Source organism: Hippopotamus amphibius, chromosome X (genome assembly GCF_030028045.1).
Source record: "Hippopotamus amphibius kiboko isolate mHipAmp2 chromosome X, mHipAmp2.hap2, whole genome shotgun sequence".
Taxonomy (NCBI): Eukaryota; Metazoa; Chordata; class Mammalia; order Artiodactyla; family Hippopotamidae; genus Hippopotamus; species Hippopotamus amphibius.
The window spans coordinates 33516484-33537993 of NC_080203.1; the positions used below are offsets into that span (position 1 = coordinate 33516484).

Here is a 21510-nt window from a genome sequence, read left to right on the forward strand (position 1 = left end):
TAGCAAGAAAGAATTGTGAAGGCCGGGACTTGTTGTTATGAATCCCATGCATAAAAACCATGCACTTACCATGAGAGGGTCAGGGTACCACACTGAGTCTTTTTAATACATACTTCTTTTTTTTTTTTTTACATGTTTTATCATTTTATTAGGAATAATTCCAAATGGGTTATGAAGAAAACTTATTCACTGAGTTTGATGAATTTTCCAAAAACTCTTAATGATGATATGTTCACCAATAAACAATAAAACATCAGCAGAACTATTATATACTGGGCAACGAGTCAGGCTGATACCAAAAGCAACATGCAACATAAAAAAGATACAATATAAAGGAAGACAATCTGCTGAGTATTAAAAATCATCTCAATATGAACTCTCTGCAACTAGCAGAGAACTAATTAGCTATCAAATCCAAACCACACCAAGGTAAGCTTGGCTGATGGAAGCCAGGAGTCAATAATGGGGGGAAATATAAGTTCCTCAGTGCAAAAGATCTGAATAGTGTTTTGGAGCATTTCCCTGGCTGGTACAAGCAATATCAAAAAATCTTTTTGGCAAGGGAGAAAAATAAATACAAATGGAATGCTACGTTTTTTAAATCCGCAGACTGTCCCAGGAATGATAACAGTATCAGTAAAGTAGCAAGGGGATTACTTTAAAACATTATTTGTTGTGGGCTCAAAAAAAACATTAAAAATGGATTTATTTAAAGATGTCACATTAGCTATGTCCAGGCATTTAGGCTTAAGGGACGTAAAATTAAAAGAGGACACTTTTTTCCCCAAGTTAAGGAGAATTTCTTTTAAAACCAAGCATATTGCTAAATGGCAACATTATACTTGGTAAACAATAATTGGCAACAAAATAAGTTCAAACGCTGTAAAATTCTGCCCAAATCAGTCCCAGATACTGTTTAATAACCAAGATGCAAACTAATTTTGTTGTAACAAGCCTAGACCAATTCTAGCAAACATGTCCTTGGTTAGATATCCAGTTTCATTTAACGTTTTGAAAGCTCACTTGACAGCCAGTCAAGTCCCTCATACAGACCGGTTCCTTGTGTAGCACAAGTGGCTTGAACATACCATGTTCTGTTATGAAGAGACGGAAGACCTAATTTATCTGTCATTTCACTCATGGCCATAGCATTCGGCAGATCCTGTTTGTTTGCAAAAAGCAGCAACACTGCATCTTGCAACTCATCTTCCTGAAGCATTTTCTGCAGCTCGTCTGCTCCTTCCTGAATTCTTTCACGATCATTGCTATCTACCACAAAAATAAGACCCTGGGTATTTTGGAAGTAATGCCTCCAGAGAGGCCTAATTTGATCTTGACCACCAACATCCCATACCGTGAAACAAATGTTCTTATATTCTACTGTTTCCACATTAAAACCAATGGTAGGAATGGTGGTGACTATCTCCCCTAACTTCAGTTTATACAGAATGGTCATCTTGCCAGCAGCATCCAATCCAACCATCAAAATGCGCATCTGTTTCTTGCCGAAGAGGCGGGAGCAGAGGGAGGAGATGGTGAGGCCCAAGGTGGTAGTGGCAGAAGGGGTTTGGGGCGTCCCCGGGCCTTCGCCTTTCACGCTCCAGGCAAACTCAGGGAGCAAAGAGGAGCTGACGAAGAAAGAGGGTGGCAGGGACGGCTCGCTAGCCGGCGTGTCGGACGCAGCCCCGGGACAGGAATTAGCGGGCTGAGGACCTGCTCAACCCTCCAACGCCAATACATACTTCTTAATAAGTGTGGTTATCTGGTTGAGATGCAGCGGTTTGGGGAAGGCAGGTCGGGAAAGAGGACTATGAGAGGCAGGTTGGGTGACAGTGGAAGAAGAGACAGTTGACAGGCTTCTAGTAAGGAAGAGAAAGAGAAACGTGAAGAGAGAGCAAGAGCCATGTTACAGCACAGCACAATAACTCTGCTTCATAATGATGGCCTTAAGTCGTGGAAGAAAAGTTAAAGTATGTTCCATGTCCTTTAAGGTATCAGGGAAGTGGAAGTGGGTAGTACTATTTCCTGCCAATGTAGTTCCAATTTCGGAGCTTGAGATGCAAACTTCAGTTATCTGGAAAGCATACTAATGTTGAAGCATTTCATTTTCCTGATAGAAAATGAAGCATTGCTATGGAAATAAAATTATGAATTGCTCTTAGAGTTAATGGATCCCATCAGTTACTTGTAAATGAAATCAAATGATTCCTTGCCCTGATTTTGTTATGCTCCACCATATTTCGCCTTATATCCAGAGGTGTAAGAGGGATGATGAAGCGCAAACCAATAGACAATAAGCAACCATGAGCATTGCTTGTTTGCCAGGGCCTGCCCTATGTCTAACCCAGTCCCTGGCAGTCGAAATTTTTGCTGTGTGTGTATAGATATATAATGTAAATATCTCATAGGACAAAAGGGCAAGTTATAAAATCAATGATTTCAGTATGTTGTACTTTTTTTAATGTTGATTATAGAGTCAGCTATTGCTGTATTCCTAACAATAACAGAATATTCGTGGCATACAACAGTAAGCAATAGTTCTGTTCATATGTCTATGGATCTGTTTGAGGTCAGGTGACCTAGGCTGGGCTTAACTGAGTGGCTCGTAGCTGCAGATTGGGTCTGAGTCTTCCCTGTGTGTCTCGAACTAGCCGATTAACTGGGGATGCTTTTTCCTGGTGGTGATGCAGGTGCAAGAGAGCAAGCAGAAGCATGAGGTCCCTCTTAAGGCTTAGGCTTGAAACTGAAACTGTCTCGTCCACCCTTATTCCATTGGACAAAGCAAGTCCCATGGGCAAGGCCAATGTGCGCTGCCTGTAGGGTGAGCAACTATATAGTCACATGGCAAATGAATGCATCTAGGCAGGAATGATGAATGAGGGTCAAGGATTCGATCTAAGGCCCTTAGAAATCACTGAAAATAGGTCAACAAGACTTGAGGTCAGGTACCTGTGATTACTCTCATGGGACAATAATTGGGTCTTTTTGCTTTCAACAACAACTGCACACTGATATACAGGCAGGCTCCAAAAACCAACTACTGATATAGAATTGAAAAATGTCTTCCTCATTCTTGATCTTCTGATTTTTTTTTTTTATCAAGCTTATGATCTTCTGATATTTTTGACAAAGGTGCTAGTAATAGAGGACCAAGAATGAGGCATCTGCAGCCACGTTTTCTCTGTGCCTGATGAATAGCCTTAGCAAAAATATTATTGTACCCGGGAAAACAAATGACATTAAACAGATTGCTATTCAGCCTGTGATTATGTCTAATTTAATGTTAATGTTCGATAGGGGGTTAATGTGCTCTAGTCAATGGAAATTAGAACACCAGAAAACACCTCTTTGATGGGTGGAAGGGTGTTGGATTGCGTGACTGTATCCTTCCTGCTTGACAGCTCCTCATGCTAAGGATGAATCATTATCCCGCTGTTGAACGTGTATCATCTGAGATATTCCCTGGCACCGGTAGGTGCATTAGTATGAATTGGCACTTGGAGGGTAATCACAATGTTTGCCAACATGTCTCTTAACGATATTTAGTTGTATAGATAGGTAGGTTCGATTATTTCATAGTTGAATTCCCACAAGTCTCTCATTAAAAATACCTGAAAACATGTATAGTGATTTTATTAGCACTCCCACCTCAAAATTCATTATTTCTATCCTTTGGCTTCCTTTTAGAGGATGAAAATGATACCGTATAGGCAAGTTGAATGTAGTGTTAAGATCATCAGAAATGGTGGCCCTACTGGGCTCTAGATATATCCAGGGTAGGGGTTCTCAGCATGGGGTCCAAGGATGAGGTCAGGGGTTGTGAAACCGCTGATCATTTGCAGATTATGAATATATTGTATACAAATAGGAACTTCTTTCCCTGAAGAACATCTAGAGCTTTCATCAGAGTCTTTGAAAAGTCCAAGACTCCAAGACACTAACAAATTTTGTTCTTGTCTTAGTAGAGTTTGTGTTTGGTTTTCTGTAGGCCCGTTGTAAAGAAGTGATGACCCAATTGTAGTGTGTCCACAGCAGGGTGATGTGGGTGGTGAAAGAGTCTGAAAGCCGCGCAGCTTATCAGAGTGGTGGATGTGATGGCGAATGTTCAGTGTGGAGGAAAGAAGGCTGATGGGGAGATGATGTAGCTGTGCTTCAATATTCAAAGGGCAGTTGCATGGAGAAGGACTTGCCTTGTTATTTTTCTGGAAGAGGAAGAAGGGAGATGTGCGGCACCAGATTTCAACACAACCTAAAGGTGAACTTTGTCATAATCTTAACTTTCCAGGAGTGTCATGGGTAGCTTATTATTTACCTTCACAATTTTTCTACGTGTAAAGCTAAAATAACTGCATGTTAGAGTGTTGTTCTCCTGGGCCTGTTCGTGCTGTCCTATCCAAAGTGCTTCAATTATTTGCATGGGGCTTTCCTTTTCCTTTTTGAAAGATGGTATAATGAATGTACTCCCTTCAAGTGTGGAGGGTGTGTGTATAGATGTGAAACCTGATTCTTTTTTATCCATGAAATTGTGAAATTTAAATACTGGAAGCAATTTAAATCTGATCCAGTTCCCCTATTTTACAGATAGTGGAACTCAGGTGTGTAGAGATTGCTCTACGTTCAAGGTTACACAGTGAGTAGTTGAACAAGGACTTGGTCACTGCTCTAAATGCCTTTTCTAGACCTCTTTTTGCCTTCTATATGATAAAAACTGGAAATAATTAGAAGGACACAGAACAGTCTGGACTAGAAAAGGAATTAATATCATTTTTTTTATTAACTGCTTCAACCTCTTTTTTCTTGGAAATTAGGTCTTTTACCTCGTACCTTTTGGTACAGTTGCGCTCTTCTCTTTTACAATATTGTATATTTGCTGGAAATTTATATGTGGTGATTTGCAGCTACAAGCATATGCAAATGCAAAGTTACAATTGACATAGATATCCTGCCAGTATCTAAATGTTGCAGACCTTGGACTGTATACTTTGAGCCTGTGTTAATCTTCAAAGGTTAAAATTTAAGGGACTTGACATGGAGTTGCAGTGGCTTCTCTTGTTGCAGAGCACGGGCTCTAGGTGCACGGGCTTCAGTAGCTGTGGTGCACGGGCTTAGTTGCTCCACGGCATGTGGGATCTTCCCGGCCCAGGGATTGAACCCTTGTCCCCTGCATTCACAGGAGGATTCTTAACCACTGCACCACCAGGGAAGCCCGACGTAGAGTTTTGACATAAAAAGTCAAAGTCTGATCTTGACAACTGATGATGTGTTGACTCTGAATTTTAGGTAAAACGTACTTGGGAGCCCCTGTATGTATCTAATGGATCTATCTGAAAGTTACTAAAATTAAAGTCATAACATCCGGAAAGCTTATTTATGGATTAAATGGTGGCTCCAACTTTACTCACTCAACACTGCTTAACCTGAAAGCTTTCAGAAGAACAATATAATTTTGTTCAACTCTGCTGGTTTCCAAATGGCCTTACCATTATTGAGTTCACTTGAAAATATTTAAGAACCCCATGAAAACAAAAATCAAGGCACCATGTAATAGGTGTCTTATGGGTTAAAAATATTCTAGGGAGATATTTTATCTTTATGCTAGTGAGACTGGAGATAGGAAGATAGACATTTAGGAGGCACTTGGCAAAGTTCAGGTGAGGGATCAGAGGGTTCAAAATAGGGCATTGTTAATGGTCATAGAGTATTGAAAAGGTGAAAGGTCTGGGACATATTTAGATAGGAAGGCTTGACAGTGTTGAGTGATCATCGATTAAAGGGAGTCAGAGAAGGAAGAATCTAGTTTAAAGTCAAGGTTTTCAACTGCTATTATCATGGTGTTCTTATGCGTTATCAGTACTTATTCCCCATGTTTCCAATGGCATGAAGCACAGAGACATCACTTTTGCAACAACTTGCATCAGGACCCAAAGCAGGAGGCAGAATGTCATGGATGGGAGTGTGGAAGTTCAGAGCACATGAATGGAGTAAGACCACACAACTAGTTAGAAATACTTTGTCCTCTCATTCTGCCACCTCTTTGGGGGTCTACTTTGCTGGTCTCAGCCCCACGCTCCTCTTTTGCAAATACCTAGGCATCTGCCCCACTTACCCATTCTAAGGATGGCTGCTGACGTCTGTGTCAGTACCCCAGTGGGCCTCATTTACTGCTCACTTGGGGATGGAGCTCTGTTCCTTCTCTGCCTTGGTCAGAGAGAAAGGCTGACTTCTGAGAGCCTGCTCAGAGTATCAGCCCTAAGGAAAAGTGACACCATCCCAGGAATGTCCTGCCCACTTTTCACCCTAGAATCTCCAGCCTTTATGCTAAAGCACAACGCAAGTCTTCTTTGAGTGGGGGCTTCAGGCAGAACCAGCTCAGCCGCTTGCTAAGATCATGTTTTCTGCTGCTTCCTTCTGTGCCACCTAAGTCAGTGGAGGAAGAGGTAGTGTGCCAGTTGCAGGGGAAGAGATGGCATCTCATCCTGCCCTCCTCATGCTGTCAATGCTGCTTTAATTTTGAGAGGCAGCCATCATGTATGTAACCAGGGTTAGGAGCAAGCTAAAGCCCTGCCCTTTCTCTCCTGTTCAAAAATGCACATTAGAATGAAAGTGAGTGACATTCTTGTGATTATAGAGACGAGTTTTGAATAGTCTCTAATTTATATTCAAACTAAAATGGCTCACACACTCTGGTACTTTATTATTAATAACAAGGGATCTCATCCAGTGCTACCCACCTTTACCTTAGAGTGCCTTTGATGATCGAAAGTTGTGAGATTCCACTTATCAGGGATCTTAGTTCCTAAGTTTTGGGGTCAGATTCTTTCCCTCTTTCAGGCTCCTGAACTCCATCTTCAACTCTGATCATGACCCCCACCCCACTTGTCTTTTCTCAGAGGAAGAAGGTTATAAGTGTAGTTTGTACGTGCTTTTGGCTTTGTGGCCTGTATGTTACACGATATTAGACACTTACATTATCTGGCAAATTGTGTGACACAGCCTACAGCTGCTGTAGGGATCCATAGAGGTGAGAGAGTAACATGGGCTGAGAGTTTTTGATGATTCTGTTCCTTGAGTCAGGGATGCTTTCCTCTTGAAACCACACAGCAACCCTGTAAAGCTGGTTCTTAATGTGCCCATATCAGGGAAGAGGAGACTGAGGCTCATCAAAGTTTACAAACTTTCCAGTGACCATGAAGGTGGTAAATATTGGATTTAGAACTGAGCCTCGAGTCTTTCTGACTCCAAAGTCGGGGTAAATATATTTTGACTACGTGATTCTATTTGCCTGATGGGGTTGGGGGGAGGGCGGGAGGCTCGGGCAATAAGGTTGGAGATGGGCCTTGAAAGACAGTAGTGTTTCGATAAGAGGAGGGAGGCAATGGGGAATTCCCAAGAGCAAAAGCAAAATAAGCAGGGGGCACAGAGATGGGATGACAGTGACTCTGCTGCTTAGTGATGGGACCAACCTGATTCTTGGTTTTAATAGAGAGTCTGGGTTAAGGACAGAAATTAAAGGTTGGAAAAAGAGGGCTGTTGGTCCTTGAAAACTAAGCTGTGTAGTTGAAATTTGATCCCAGGAACCACAGTGAATCTTTTGTTCTCTGATTTAAGGGGTGGGTTAGGGCACTGTGAAGAAAATTAAAAGTCTGTATTTGGTTAAATAAATTACATGAAGCATTAAGTTAGTCTATACACTTAAATGGAATGAAAGTTGATACATGACTCTTTAGGGATTCTGGGGGGTTTGAGTCTGGGAAGGATCAGACCATCTTACGAGATTTTTGTGAGACGAATAGCAACTACATTGAACGGAGACTCTCCCTGAGAAGGGCTGATCTATTTTTGAGAAAATACATCTCTAATTGTGTTTCATTATTGGATTTTAATCAAGAGAAACCATTGAGTCAACCCCTTCTAATCTATCATTCTCTGGCAGGATGATTTGTTTACAGCTAGGTTTTTTGAACTGGAGAGAGTATAGAGAGCTGTGGCTCTCAAACATGAGTGGATGTCCGAATCATCTGGAGGTTTGTTGAAGCACAGTCCTCTGAGCCCCACCGCAGTGGTCCCCATGCAGTAGGTCTGGGGTGAGTCCCGAGAGCTGGCGTTTCTAACAAGTTCCCAGGTAATGCGGGTGCTACTGTGCCATGGACCACATTGTGAGAATCACTATCTTAGGCTGATTTCTTAAAGGACCAGGATCTCAGAAACAATTAGGTGAAACAAACAAGTAAACCCTTAGCTGATTTAAGGGAGAAGTGAGTGGGTACTCTGACAGAAATGTCTTCCGTTCAGTAAATGGATAGGTAGGGACTGGTGTCAGGGAGATCACATCATGCATTCTTATGGAAAGCAGTTCGGTAAAATGGAAAGAATACAAGGCTTTGGTGTCAGACCATCTGGATTCCCATCCCAGCTCTGCTTTTTACTAGATGTATGGTTTTGTTCGTTATTTAATATTATATCTCTGAGTTTCAGTGTCCTAACCTCTAAAACGGATTTAATAACATACAGTTACTTTAGGGTTGCTGGGAGGATTAAATGCAAGAATCCAGGTAAACTTGGATGTCTGCTTTGATTTGATAATTGACAAATGTGCACTGTTCTGAAGAAAATGGTACTTAAGTTTTGTTTTGTTTTTGTTTGTTTGTTTTGTTTTTGTAGGTGTACGTAGAATTGGATGGCTTCACTTGTGCTTTACCTCCTTAAGTGTGAATATTTATTAGCTGCCCTGAAAGTTGCTCCTTTGTATTGCTTTGATATCTCGGTAATGTCACAGCAGAGTAAGACAGTTTTCCAGTCAGAGTCTATGACTAGGAAATGAATATTTCTGAATTTCTGCTTCAGATTGGACTCCTTCCAATTGGAATAGTTTTGAAGTACAGGAAAGGTCGCTGTCATCAAGTGTCAAAGGAGTAGCTCTTTATTTTCTGTCATTCCTGCCCCTTTTAAGAATAAATTGAAGGACAAAAAAGGTTCCTGTGAGCCAGCAAAGGCCTAAATATTTGATGTATAAGATTAGCTCTTGTTCAAGGTCAAACACCTAGGGAAAGTGATCTGATCACTGTTGGATGGTCTGACGAGCTATAAACTACCATAGGTGTTCGTATGGACTCAGCCATCCCCACAGTAAGAGCTTGAGTCTCGGTTTCTGGGTGGATTGATACAATGTTTCACCTGTCTTTGGATAGTAGTTGTCTGCTGGTATACCTCTACTTCAGTAATCACCTTGGCAAGTCAGTGCTCTTCCATGAACCCCTAAAATCTGGTGACTTAAAGTATGGTCTGTGGACCAGAAGCCTCAGCATCCGCTGGGAGCATGTTAGAAATGCAGAATCTCAGGCTCCGCTCCAGACCTACGGAATCAGAAGCCTCATTGAACATGATCCCCAGGCAATTCCTAGGCTTGAGAAGTCCTTCTCAAGGTGACATATGAGGTCCTTTGAGGTCTAATCTTTAGGATTCTAAGGACACGTGTAAATATTTTCACTCTTAACCGTTCGCTCTGAAGTAATTACTTGAGCTGATCTTTCTGTGTCTCCGTATTACTTTTCCTCCCCCTCCCCACCTAACACTGATCTCTTTTTCAATAAGCAGCTCAAATGTCACTTCCTTTGTAAACCTCTTTCGTCCCCTTGATTCCCATAACATTATCTGTTCTTCTAAAATAGTAGATTATCACACGGCATTCTAGGAGACCAGTGATTTGCCAGCTTGGCTGTGAATTCAAATTGGCTGTGCAGCTTTTAAACAAACACAGTTGCCCAATCCAGACCCATTGAACCACAACCTTTGAGGGGTGGGGAGGGTACAGCCTAACATAAACTTTTTCAAAATTCCCTGGGTAAATTTGATATGAATTTCTGATGAAAACCACTATGAGGGAAAATGAGCTCTCTGGGTGCCAGGATTCTTTGTTTTTCCCAGTCTCTTGTCTAAATAAATATTTATTGTGTTGAAGAATGAATGGTTTACTTGTTTGTCTTTTGCAGTAGATAAGGCTCTTCAGTGGCAGGTTCTCGTCTTTGTGTCTGGGGTCTTTCAGAAGGCTTTGGAGTCAGGAAAAACAAAAACACACCTGAGTTTAAACCTTCCCTCTCTCATGTCGTGGCTATGTGACCCTAGCAAGTTACATGATCATCCGCTCAGTTGATTTGATTCATGATTTTTGATATTTGTTGGCTGCTGACTATGCCCCGTGCACCATCCGAGATGCTTGGGATACAATGGCAAACAGGATAGATAACTTCCTATTTTCTTGGAGTATACATTGTAGTGGGAGAACGTTTGAGATCAGAGAGAAGACCAATGTGCCTGGAGCTCAGTGAGCAGGGAGGAATTAGGGCTTGGTTGTGTTGGTGTGAACGCTGGGGAAACAGGAATGCTGAGAAGTTGCTTTGATCGAGTCACCCTTCTCTGTGAAAAATGATGTATGCAATTATTTTCAGGTGGGCTAGTGCCTAATAATTCATAAGTCATACCAAGGAAGGCTGTGTTGAAGCTTATGGTATAGCCTATAGAGGACCTGTACCTCTCAGTACACTCAGATCTAATTCTGGGCATCTCTTGGCCTCTGGTTAGCCACGATAAAGGAATTTGAGATGATGATCCATGTAGAGAAGGCAGAAGAGATCACTGTGACTGGCTTTTGAGGTGATGTTGGCTAGCTTTCCGCTTCCAACACACAGGTGACCTTTTTATCCAAAGGTACCCCACCTGCAAGAAATGTCCCTCACAGAGTGTGATGGATATTGACCAATCAGAATAGCAGTTCTTTCGGGCTGTGGGGGAGAGTTAGGAAAGAAGCCAAAGCAGCCTTCCCCTACATTACGTATTTGAACCTCAGTTTCCTTATCTTTAAGATAAGGAGTCTTAGAGCCACCATATCAAATAATTAGCGTGAGCATAAAATAAGATAATGCATGTATAGCCATTCGTACATAGCGCCTGTCACCAAATTAGCTATTCTTATTCTCAGATGATTAGGGTTGAATTTAGACTCTGAAAACAAGTCGCAAAATCATCACACAGGAGATATTCTGTTAAGGTGGTTACTTTGTTCTTTCATCCCTGCCAACTGGTATCACCACCTGCTCAGTGGCCACGTCTGAGAGCTCAGATACATTTCAAAAATGGACTTAACTCAAAAGTGGTGATAAGTGGACACAATTCACTGTCCCGAGTCTATGGTGAACTTTTATCTGGGAAAGGGGATGGAGGAGGAGAGCGACTTTCTTTTCCTTTTCTTCTTTTCCACCCACCTGAAGCCTTGACAGTCAGCCTGTGGCCTATAAATTTGGTCCCAGGGAGAGGGATGAAGAGGGTCACCAGTACTGATGTATCTCTTGTAAGTGCAAGCAACTAAAGAAGATTCTAGAGATGCCATGAAAGAATCAAATCAGGAAAAAGCAATTACCAAAAAATCATGCTGAACTTGATAGAAAATAGAAATATGCTCTATCAGTGTGTGTGTTGTGTGTGTGAGAGAGAGTGGTGTGTAGGTGTGAATGAGTGTGAGTGGGTGTGAGCCAGTGTGAGAGCATATCCTGTTTTCACCTATGGTGTCCACACATTCGTGTGGTTGAGTGGGAGCAGGTGTGAGAGTCTGGAATTTGTGTGTGTGTGTGTGTGTGTGTGTGTGTGTGTTTGTGTGTGTGTATGAGTGATGAGAAGAGACAGAGACAGGATCTCAACCATCTTTTTTTCTTCCAGTCCAGGACTCTGTTCCTTATTTGCCATCTAAATCAGGTTGTGGTGGAGAGTGAGACATTCTTGAATCGGCCTCTTTGTTGGGTGACATATACTCCTTTTGCCAAGGAGAAGTCATTTTTGTTGAACTATAAATCGGGTCATTCATTAGTATGGAAATAAGGTTTTTTAAGACCAAGAACAGCTTATGTATAAATACTCTTTTCCTTCAGCTCTGAACAAAGAAGTGATTGTGGCTTAAATGCAGTCAGAGTCACCACTAGTATACGCCAGAATGGTTTATGGTTTGCCCTCATCAGACTTTGTCGTTGGCGCTGATTGGGTTGAGGAGAAGGACTTTACCAGTTGATGTTAAAAAAGACATGAAATGAATACACACATAGTCTGTGTGGGGGGTTGGCAGCAATAGAACCCTTTTGGCCTCTTTGGCTTGTACCTTTCTTGCCTGCAGGTGAAGCAGCTGTGCATGTTGACAGGGATAGGTACCTAGGAGTTGAGGTGAGGTGTAATTAATCCTGGACACCAAACACACCTATCAGTGACTCCAAACATGACTCTTGTTTTGTCTGTAGACTTTTTCTTTTAAAAATCATTGACGTACCCTGGAGTTCTTTCAAATGAAACCCACTGTTAGATACTTTGGATCCACCTTAGGCTAATAAGCAGAATCCGGGAAAATTCCGCTTTGATTGTCACCAAGAATTTATCAAGTAAGTATACAGCCTGCCCATGTGACTGAGACAGAGACTCTTCCTTTAGCCGGAAAAAGAAAACTGGAACAGGCTAGGATATCTATTACTGTATTAAGCGATGACTTTGTTGATAAACCAAGCCACCTCTCTGATCTATACATGTGACCACCTGGTCAAGAAGCTCACCTGTGATTTGTTGCTTGAATAAAAGAAACTGGAGAGACCCTTTCTTTCAACTCAAAATGAAGTGGTGGGTTGTGGCAATTAAGTAAAGGTTGGGTCCCACATATTCTGTTGGATTCAGTATATTCAGAAATTGGTAGCTAGCAGGTTCGTGGTTTGGAATGATCTGAGTAATAATCCAGGAAAATATCACCAAAAATGTTTCTTTTTTGGCATTGCACATGAATAATTATTATCAATGTAAATTACATACAACAGCAAAGCACTTTGTCAACAATTCTGACGTTCAGGCTTTCAAAAATGACTTCATGAAATTAATCACCTGGGGAAAGAGAACAAAAATCCAAAATATGATTTCACCGGTAGCCAACGTTTGACGCTTTGATCTCTGTACTCTATAAGAATTTCATGAAGCAGGTAGAAAAGTAAAACGTTCATGTTTGGATGTTAGTAGTCAGGATATAAGCTTACTGTACTTTATTGAATCTGATTAGTTCTGTCTGGATTTAATGGAGGAAACTTCAAATGGGAATAGTCCAGGTCTTAAGACAAAGAAACAAAATCAGAGTACCAAGCTTGTCACCAATATTTCTTTCCAATGCTGCAATTAGTATTAAAAAGTTAGGTTTGTGTAGTCTAGAACATCAGCATCCTGGCCAGTTCCCAAATTCAAGCTATTTCTGTGAAGAGCCTGCTTGCTTAGAACTTGGCGCTGTGGGAAGCTAGCGCTGTTTCCTGATGTGGGTGTGGGCATGAGTGCGCATGTACGTGTGGAATGTGTGGGAGAATGTGTTTTTAGAAGTCTCTAGCCCCAATATTACATATAGTTTTGGCACCGGCATGCCCTATTCTGTATCAGAGCCAAGGTATCCAAAGCCAGTATTATGAGTAGACATAACCATCTGTGATGTGCGAATGAGAGGATGTCTCTGCCTGCTAGAGATCTCCAGAGTTGAGTATAGTTCCTAAGGGGGCATGCCCTTGAACTGAGTCATGTTGCTATTTCCTTTGGGGGAGGAGGTAATGTACAGAGAGAGATTGCCCCCTAGAGACAAGGGCTCTAAGTGTCAGACACAGATGAGGAAGGAGGGTAAGACTCACTGGGTACACTGGGGTGCCACGCGTGGTGGCACCTGGCTTTTGGATGATTGGAACAAATTAGGAAACATCGAGTCCACATTATGTCTCCTTGGAAGGAAGCTCAGTGGAGTATAGGCGGAAAGACCCAGTTTTAAATTCTAGCCTCATCATGTACTAATTTGTGTGACCTTAAGCAAGTCTTTTAACTCTATTCAGTTTTCTCATATGTAAAGTAAAGGTAATCAGTAATTACCATGCGATTATCATGAAGTTGTAGGTTGTTGTAAGAATTAGAAAGTTCGCATGTATTTGTTTTTTGGGGAATTATTTAATAAATGAGAATTATATTAATACTGACTCATTTGCTTCAGGCTGGCATTAACTTTTTTTTAATTGCATGTGGGAGTGACTTCATTTAAAGGAGCGATAATCTTGGGGGAGCAGAACTAATAACTGACTGACTACTACTGTTCCATACTATTCTACTATTCTTACAAAGTCTGTTTCTTGTTATCCTCCTGGTTCATTTCAGAACATTCTGTGCTGTCCTCATTCATTCATCACCCTGCAGTTGAGACTCATCCCATCTGAATATATCACTTTCTACCTGTCTTTTTGAGTTTTTAACCCATAATAGCTAGCTCATATTTTTTTTGGTAAATTAGAAGATACACTCCTTCCTCATAGCCTTTTACTTCCATCTGCTGGAAAAGTATTGTAATAAATACATGATGTATATTGTGCTAGTGGTGCCACGTGGAGTTGTACAGTGCACAGTATGCACAGCTGTATATGGTTGGCCACAATTTCAACATTGTTTACCCACACTTCATTTCAGTAACCTGGAACTACTATTCCACCTCCAAAGTATTACACTCTAATATCTTCCTCCTAAACGGCAACCTCCTATTTTTATCATACTCTGTATAAGTCCCAGGACAACTGCTCACATCACACTTTGATATCTGTCCTTCTATCCTCTTCTCTTGTATTAGTTTTTTATTGCTCTGTAACAAATTGCCACAAATTTAGCAGTTTAAAATAACACCCGTTTTATTAGCTCACAGTTCTGTAGGTCAGAAGATTAAAGTGTATTCTGTGTTCTGGGTCTCACAAGACTAAAATTAGGTGTTGGCTGGGCTAGAGACTCTGGGAAAGAATCTGCTTTCAGGTTCCTTTTAGATTGTTGGTAGAATTCAATTCCTTGAAGCTGTCAGAATAAGGTTCCATTTCTTTGTCTGCTATCAACCAGGGACCACTCCTAAAGTCTGCCTGTGTTCCTCAGCTTGGGACTTCCTCCATCTTCAAAACCAGCAACAAGTCCCCCTTGTGCTCCACTGACCTCCCTTTCTGCCAGCAGCCTGGCAAAGCTCTCTGCTTTTAAAGGATGCATATGTTTAGATTGCTCACACCCAGATAACCCCCCTTTTGCCATGTAAGGCCATGGGAGCAGCACACAATCATGGGAGTGGCACCAGGGGGTGGAGATCATGGGGACCAAAATCCTGCCTGCTACATCCTTCATCCCCCACCCCCCATCCCTCATTCCTCATGTTGCTTAACTTCATTTTGTAACCAGTCTGGACCTCATTGTTCATCACTTCAACCTCATTCTGCTATCATTCTTTATTTTTTTCACCCCATGGTTCACCTGACCCATCCTGGTAACTTAACTCGGGGTCAGTACAACCACCCTTCTCATTGCTACTCCTAGGCTGCTGAGAAAGATGGGAATTCATGATTATATATAGTCACAGCTTTTAGTGCTGTCACTTTCTGTCTGGATTATTGCAGTAGTTCTTCAACTCCAAACTTAAAGCCCTCCAGCCCATCTCTCCCATGGCTGCTAGGGCTATTTTTCTCAAATGCAATTCTGATCATGTCAGTCTGTGTTTAAAATCATGTAATGGCTTCCCATAGCTTTCAGGACAGAGTCTTGACACCTTATTATGGCATAGAAGGACCTTCTAGAGATAACCTCTACCCATCTCTCTAGCCTTATTCCTCACTGCTCCCACACAGGAAACCCATCTCAAACTCTACCAGATCAGTAATTCTATAGAATTCTATAGTCCTCTGTTCATGCCATGTTTTCCCATGCTTCCCTGTCTTCTGCACAGCTCTTTTGTTTTTCTTACACATCCCACCCATTGTTTTTCTTCTACTCATCCTTCAAGGCATAGTTCAGATTTCTCCTTGTGAAGACTTCTCTGTACCGCCCATTTGTTGGCCTCCTGAAAAGTCATTTACTCCTTCCATTGAAAACTCACCATCAAATCACATTGCATTTATGCCTATGAGAGCTCTGAGGTAGGAGACTAAGTCTTAACCATACTCTTCTTGCTTTTTCCCCTCTGCTGACTTGGCAAAGGAGGTTAGCACATAATAAGCACTCAGTGTGTGGTTGAATAGTTGGATTTATTCCCAATGAAAAGATACAGGCAAACTCGTTTGGGGCTATTAATCAGCTGAACTAAACCTTCCAGAGTGACTTCAAGTTCTGATTGTCATTATAAGTTAAGACTACTGTGATTTTTAGCCCAATGAAATTTAAGCTTTTCCCCAAGACTGTATTCATCCTTTTTCCTATACTTAGAATGGATCAAGCATTTATAAGAGATGGAAACAGACTAAAAGAGCCTATAGTACACTTCTGTCATGTTCTTTGGTCTTTAGTCATAATTAAAACTTTTAACTAGGTAATCAATTCTGCCATCTGGTAATTCAAGCTGTATCAAGGAACAATGAGGTGAAATACCTTTTGTGGGAAGAATCAATAGAAATTTGTTTTTAATTCTCCTTGGCTGTTTTGCTTATGCTATGCCTGCCTACTTATATATTTGTTTCCCTAATTAGGTTTTTCCAATTTCCTTTATCATGCCAGGATTGTATCTTTTCATTTGTTTCTATCTAGAAAAATAATTGAATATAATGTTTAGAGGAGCTGAATTTGAATGATCTCTGTTTACTCTAGATGTAACAATAAATCTTTGCCTTCAAGTGTAGTGTATAACTTCAAGTGTTTTCTTAATAGAAACCGTGAAGCAAATTGAAGGTTGTATATAGGAATTCCAATGGAATTTTACCACCATCAATTCAGTATATTAACTGTGGTTATTTGGGACCCTCTATTTTTCTTCTTGCAGTTTGATAAAAAGTGTCATATCCCCAAATACAAGACATTTATTTAACTTGTTTCTTTCACTTAAATGCTTATATAGTCTGAATATGGTCCTCTAATAGCAAGCATATAAATGTAACTTCTGTTGTACTTTAAAGATAGTCCTTTAAACATCTTTTTTGTTGAAAAATGTCTGTAATTTTATTATATAGAATGAAATTAAATCTCACATATTAGGTTATATAGCTAACTCAATTATTCACATTCTAGAAAAGAACGGTGGCTTTCTCTTGCTCGGTTAATTCCCAAAGACGTTCTTAATTTAGAATGCTTTTCTTCCTGTGGATTAATTTCTCCTTTGTATATATGCACAAGAAGTGTCTCCTGTTAAATTCTCAGTGGTCTCTGGTGAGTACAGGTGCTCCTGCAGCTTCTAACGACACACAGTCTGTCTTTACTGAATGCCTTGTAAGCTAATATTTCTGGAATGATTCACCCATAGGTGGGAAATGGACAGTTGACATTATGCAAGGGGGATTATTGGATAACCAGTGTTATGAACAGCTCTTCTCTGAAAGTCAAGGGCGACTCACCAGTACTGGGTATTAAGAATACTGGTTAGAAAATGAGTTTAGATAACGGCTCAGCAGCAGATCAAGCACAGTATGCAAAGCTTTTTAATCCAAAAAAGATAAAAATAAGAGTGCCAAATTAGAAAGTTGAGTCCTTGTTTCCTTGTGTTATCTTATATTCAAACTTGACGGATAGATCTGGGAGAAAACCTAGAAATTATTTGATTTCCCCTATCATTTAACGCTCAAGTAACTGAGACCCAGAGGGGTGCAGTGACTTGCCTAAGATCATCCAGCTAGTCAGTCACAGAACAAGAAGTAAATCCTGTTCTTTTCCAGACCTACTTACTTTGTAACTGTACTGTGCTGATTTTCTCTGTTTGTTCTTCAGCCCCCGACATTGTAACAATAGTAGCGCCATTTGAATGAGAAGAAAAGTCACTTCCTTTTCAAAATCATTGCTATTTTTCCATTCTACTTGGGTGTACCCCATCTGTAACAGCTGAGGGGATTAGCTAGTAACATGCTCCGTTCTTAAGATATTCTTGCTACTTTTCAAAAGGAATGATTTGAGAAATGCTTTTTACATGCTTAGTAGAGTGTGCAACTCTGGTTGGTGAGAGAAACCTCTTTTGTACTGTATGAGAGCGCCTTTGTTGCTTTACACTGTAGACCTTTTTAATGGAAGGAAGGGGGGAAGGAGGCTATTATGCTGTTTTGCATTTACAATTCAGAATTATGTCCTTGGTGGTGCTGAAAGAAATTTCATGATGGGATATTAGGGAGTGTTAGGCCTATTTGGGCAATTATTTATCAGTCTATTTCAAGCCTTTCCTTGTTAAAAAAAAAAAAAGTGATCGAATAAAAAACGAAATAGTGTGCAATGAGTTTGATGAAATCTTCTAAGTACTTTTGGTTGCTAGGGCAACGTCTCCTTTTGTCTCTGTTTAATGTGACTTTCCTCTCTGCAGCTTGACTTCTTGCAAGCAGATATTTATTTGTAAAAAAGAACAAAATTCCCGGCTTATGGCAAAAGAATAAGCCCCCTCGCTCTAACTTATTTTACTTCAATAAAATTGAGATGAAGGGGAGCCATTGTGTTCACTTTGCATGGGTAGCCTGAGGCAAAATGGTTAAGTGGTCTGAACTGCAGCTTTTGAAGCCTTTGTCCTTTTTGGTATCTCAACCCTACCTCTTGGTGCCCTTGAGCTGCCTTCTGGGTGCCCTTTATAAAATCCACCCCCACCCCAAGCTCCAGGGTAAGGATGCACCCCAATACCACCCGTATTCTCAACCCCAACCATAATTTAGTCACCCTGTGCCCATTCTTTCAGACACTGTTCACTGTTTGCCAAAGGTGGAAGCTTGCTGAAATGGTTGGTTTTAACAGACGTTGATCTGTTCACATACTTTGCTCCTTAGTTTCATCATTACATATAAATTTCTTTTGCTGTAGCAGTACTGAATCCCTGAGTTTTTGAACTTCAGCTCCATTGACATTTTAGACCAGATAATTAATTCTTTGTCATGGGGACTTGTCCTGTGCATTGTAGGCTACATAGCAGCATCCCTGCTTCTACCCACTAGATGCTAGCAGCAATCCCCTAGTTGTGACAATGGAAGATGTCTCCACAAATTGCTAAAGGTCACCTGAGGATGCAAACAGCCCTCCGTTAAGAACCACTGCTTTATCCTAGGGAAACCACTCTCTTCTTGTGATTTCAGGGGCTGTAGACTGGGCAGCGAGAAGGTAGATATGTGGAGACACGGGAGTATCTTTCTATGTGTTAAAGAGCTGTTAGTTGTTAGTGTTCGACATAGTTGGCACCCTGCTCTTATGTACATAGGGTCAGGGTGCTTATACTCCTAATACCCAGTGGATTTTGTTCAACATTTTTTTGAAGAGTAATTTGAAGTTTATACCTTAGTGAATTTCATTGAAAGTATATTCTCCTGTAACCACCACCCAGATGAAGATACGTAACACTGTTATTACCACATAAAGTCCCTTTTCCAGATAATCCCCATGACCCAAGAGACCACCACTTATCTGCTTTGTGTTACTATAGATCAGTTTTGTCTTTTCCAGAATTTCCTATAGATAGAACCATACAGTATGTAGCTGTTTGTGTCTGGCTTCTTTGACTCAACATAATATTTTTGAGATTCATCCATGTTGCTGCATGTGTAGGCACTTTATTTTTTTATGGCTGAGCATTTCATTGTATAATACATTTGTTTATCCACTCTTGTGTTGCTGGACATTTGAGTTTTCTATGGCTTTTTACTGCTGTGAATATATCCACTATGAACATTCATGTAAAACTCTTTGTGGACATATAAACTCACTTTTTCTTGCATATACACCTAAGAGTAGAATTTTTGTATCATACCATATCTTAAAAATATTTTAAGTGATTAAATATTATATTCTAGTCCACAGAGGAAGTCAGTCTCTGAAATTTCAGCCATGAAATCTACCTGTAAGATAGCTAAAATGAAAAACTGACTGGAAGAAAGAACGAAAGAATAGTGTTTAAGAACATGGGTTTTGAGGTCAACAGAGCCAAGGCTTGGATACAAGCCTTGGCTCTGCCACTTAACAACTATGTGATCTTAGGCAAGTGACTTAATGTCTCTGTTGCCTCAATTTCATCAGCTATAAAATAGAAATAATAACAGTGAGGTGATAAAATTGTTGTGAGAAGTAAATGTGACAATTCAGGTAAAACACCTCGCCAAGAACCTAGCATATATTACTATTGTCGCTATTGTTATCGAATTGTAAATGTTACACATGCTATTGTTGTATGGGAAATTTGTTTAATTAGAGATTGTGGTTCAGAAATTCAGAAGACTAAATGGAATAATGGGAAGAGGTGAGTATACGGAAGAGGGCTGTTAAATGTCCTGGAGCAGTGGAAACAAGAGATAAAGGATAACTTAAGAAGAAATCAGGATGTACTGATTCAGATGATTTAGCTCAGGGTAATTAGTCTACTGGAAATAGTAAAAGCAAGAAGAGTTGAGGATATTTGGAGGGATTCATACAATGACTGAACTATGTACTCAGAACAAATGAGGGGACAGGGAACCTTTCAGGGTACTGTTAAGTTAGGACTTGGAATTCTCAGTCACTTTTGGATTCCAAACTCCTATATGAATCTCTCCATAAATGAGGGAAGAGGAGGATACAGGGCAAACTGGTGACCCCATCGTCGGAGAGAGTTGCGGCTGATTGGAGCAGAGACTTCTATGAGAACCAGTGGCAGTGTAGGAAAACCTGAACTGTAATTGATGAATTTCTGGAAGCTCAGTGCAGACAACTCTGAGACTTAACACCTCCAGGGAGATCTAGTCATTGAGCGGTCCCTACAATATTGTGAGATTTACTTCCAAGAACTTGACCAGATTCCCATAGTAAATATTGTTGACAAATTCCCTCTTGCTTCTGCCAGAGGGAGGAGAAAAGGAACCTTTTAAAAATGCACCGGAGCACTCAGTTCTTCTCCCCCCCCACTTTTTTTTTACGTTTTTAAAAAAATTTATTTATTTTTGGCTGTGTTGGGTCTTTGTTGCTCAGTGTGGGCTTTCTCTAATTGCAGCGAGCGGGGACTACTCTTCATCGCGGGCTCCTCATTGCATTGGCTTCTCTTGTTGCAGAGCACAGGCGCTAGGCACGTGGGCTCAGTAGTTGTGGCTCATGGGCTCTAGAGCTCAGGCTCAGTAGTTGTGATGCAGGGGCTTAGTTGCTCCGCAGCATGTGGGATCTTCCAGGACAAGGGCTCAAACCCGTGTCCCCTGCATTGGCAGGTGGATTCTTAACCCCTGCACCACCAGGGAAGTCCTGTCCTTCTTAACAAGGCTTGTTCTTAGGGGAAACTAGTTAACCGGAGCCTACCTTGCTGGGATATTATCAAGCCTAACTGACCCAGGGAATAGAAATACCCAACTCCAGCCCATCCTAGCCATTTTGGCCCACCTAAAGGGGAAGGAAAAAAACCTGAGCAACACTTGTTAAGGTCACAATCCAGAGGCATAGACTTGCTAGAAGACTGAGACCCGATCGTGGAATTATAGAAGACTTCCTTTCCCCCCACACCTCACCCCTATGTTACTTCAGAGGCCTATTTACGGCAATTCCTTGTCCAGCTAT

General features: G+C 41.0%; 1 protein-coding gene across 1 annotated transcript; it reads right to left on the reverse strand.

The window, feature by feature from the left end:
* Positions 1–882: 882 nt before the first annotated feature.
* On the reverse strand, positions 883–17755 carry LOC130841403 (ADP-ribosylation factor 4-like). The gene is made up of 2 exons (XM_057717582.1): positions 17704–17755; positions 883–1713 (listed from the first exon to the last, which is right to left on the reverse strand). Exons 1-2 carry the CDS (start codon positions 17753–17755, stop codon positions 1004–1006), a joined length of 762 nt encoding a protein of 253 aa, XP_057573565.1. The 3' UTR covers positions 883–1003.
* Between the last annotated feature and the right edge of the window lie 3755 nt (positions 17756–21510).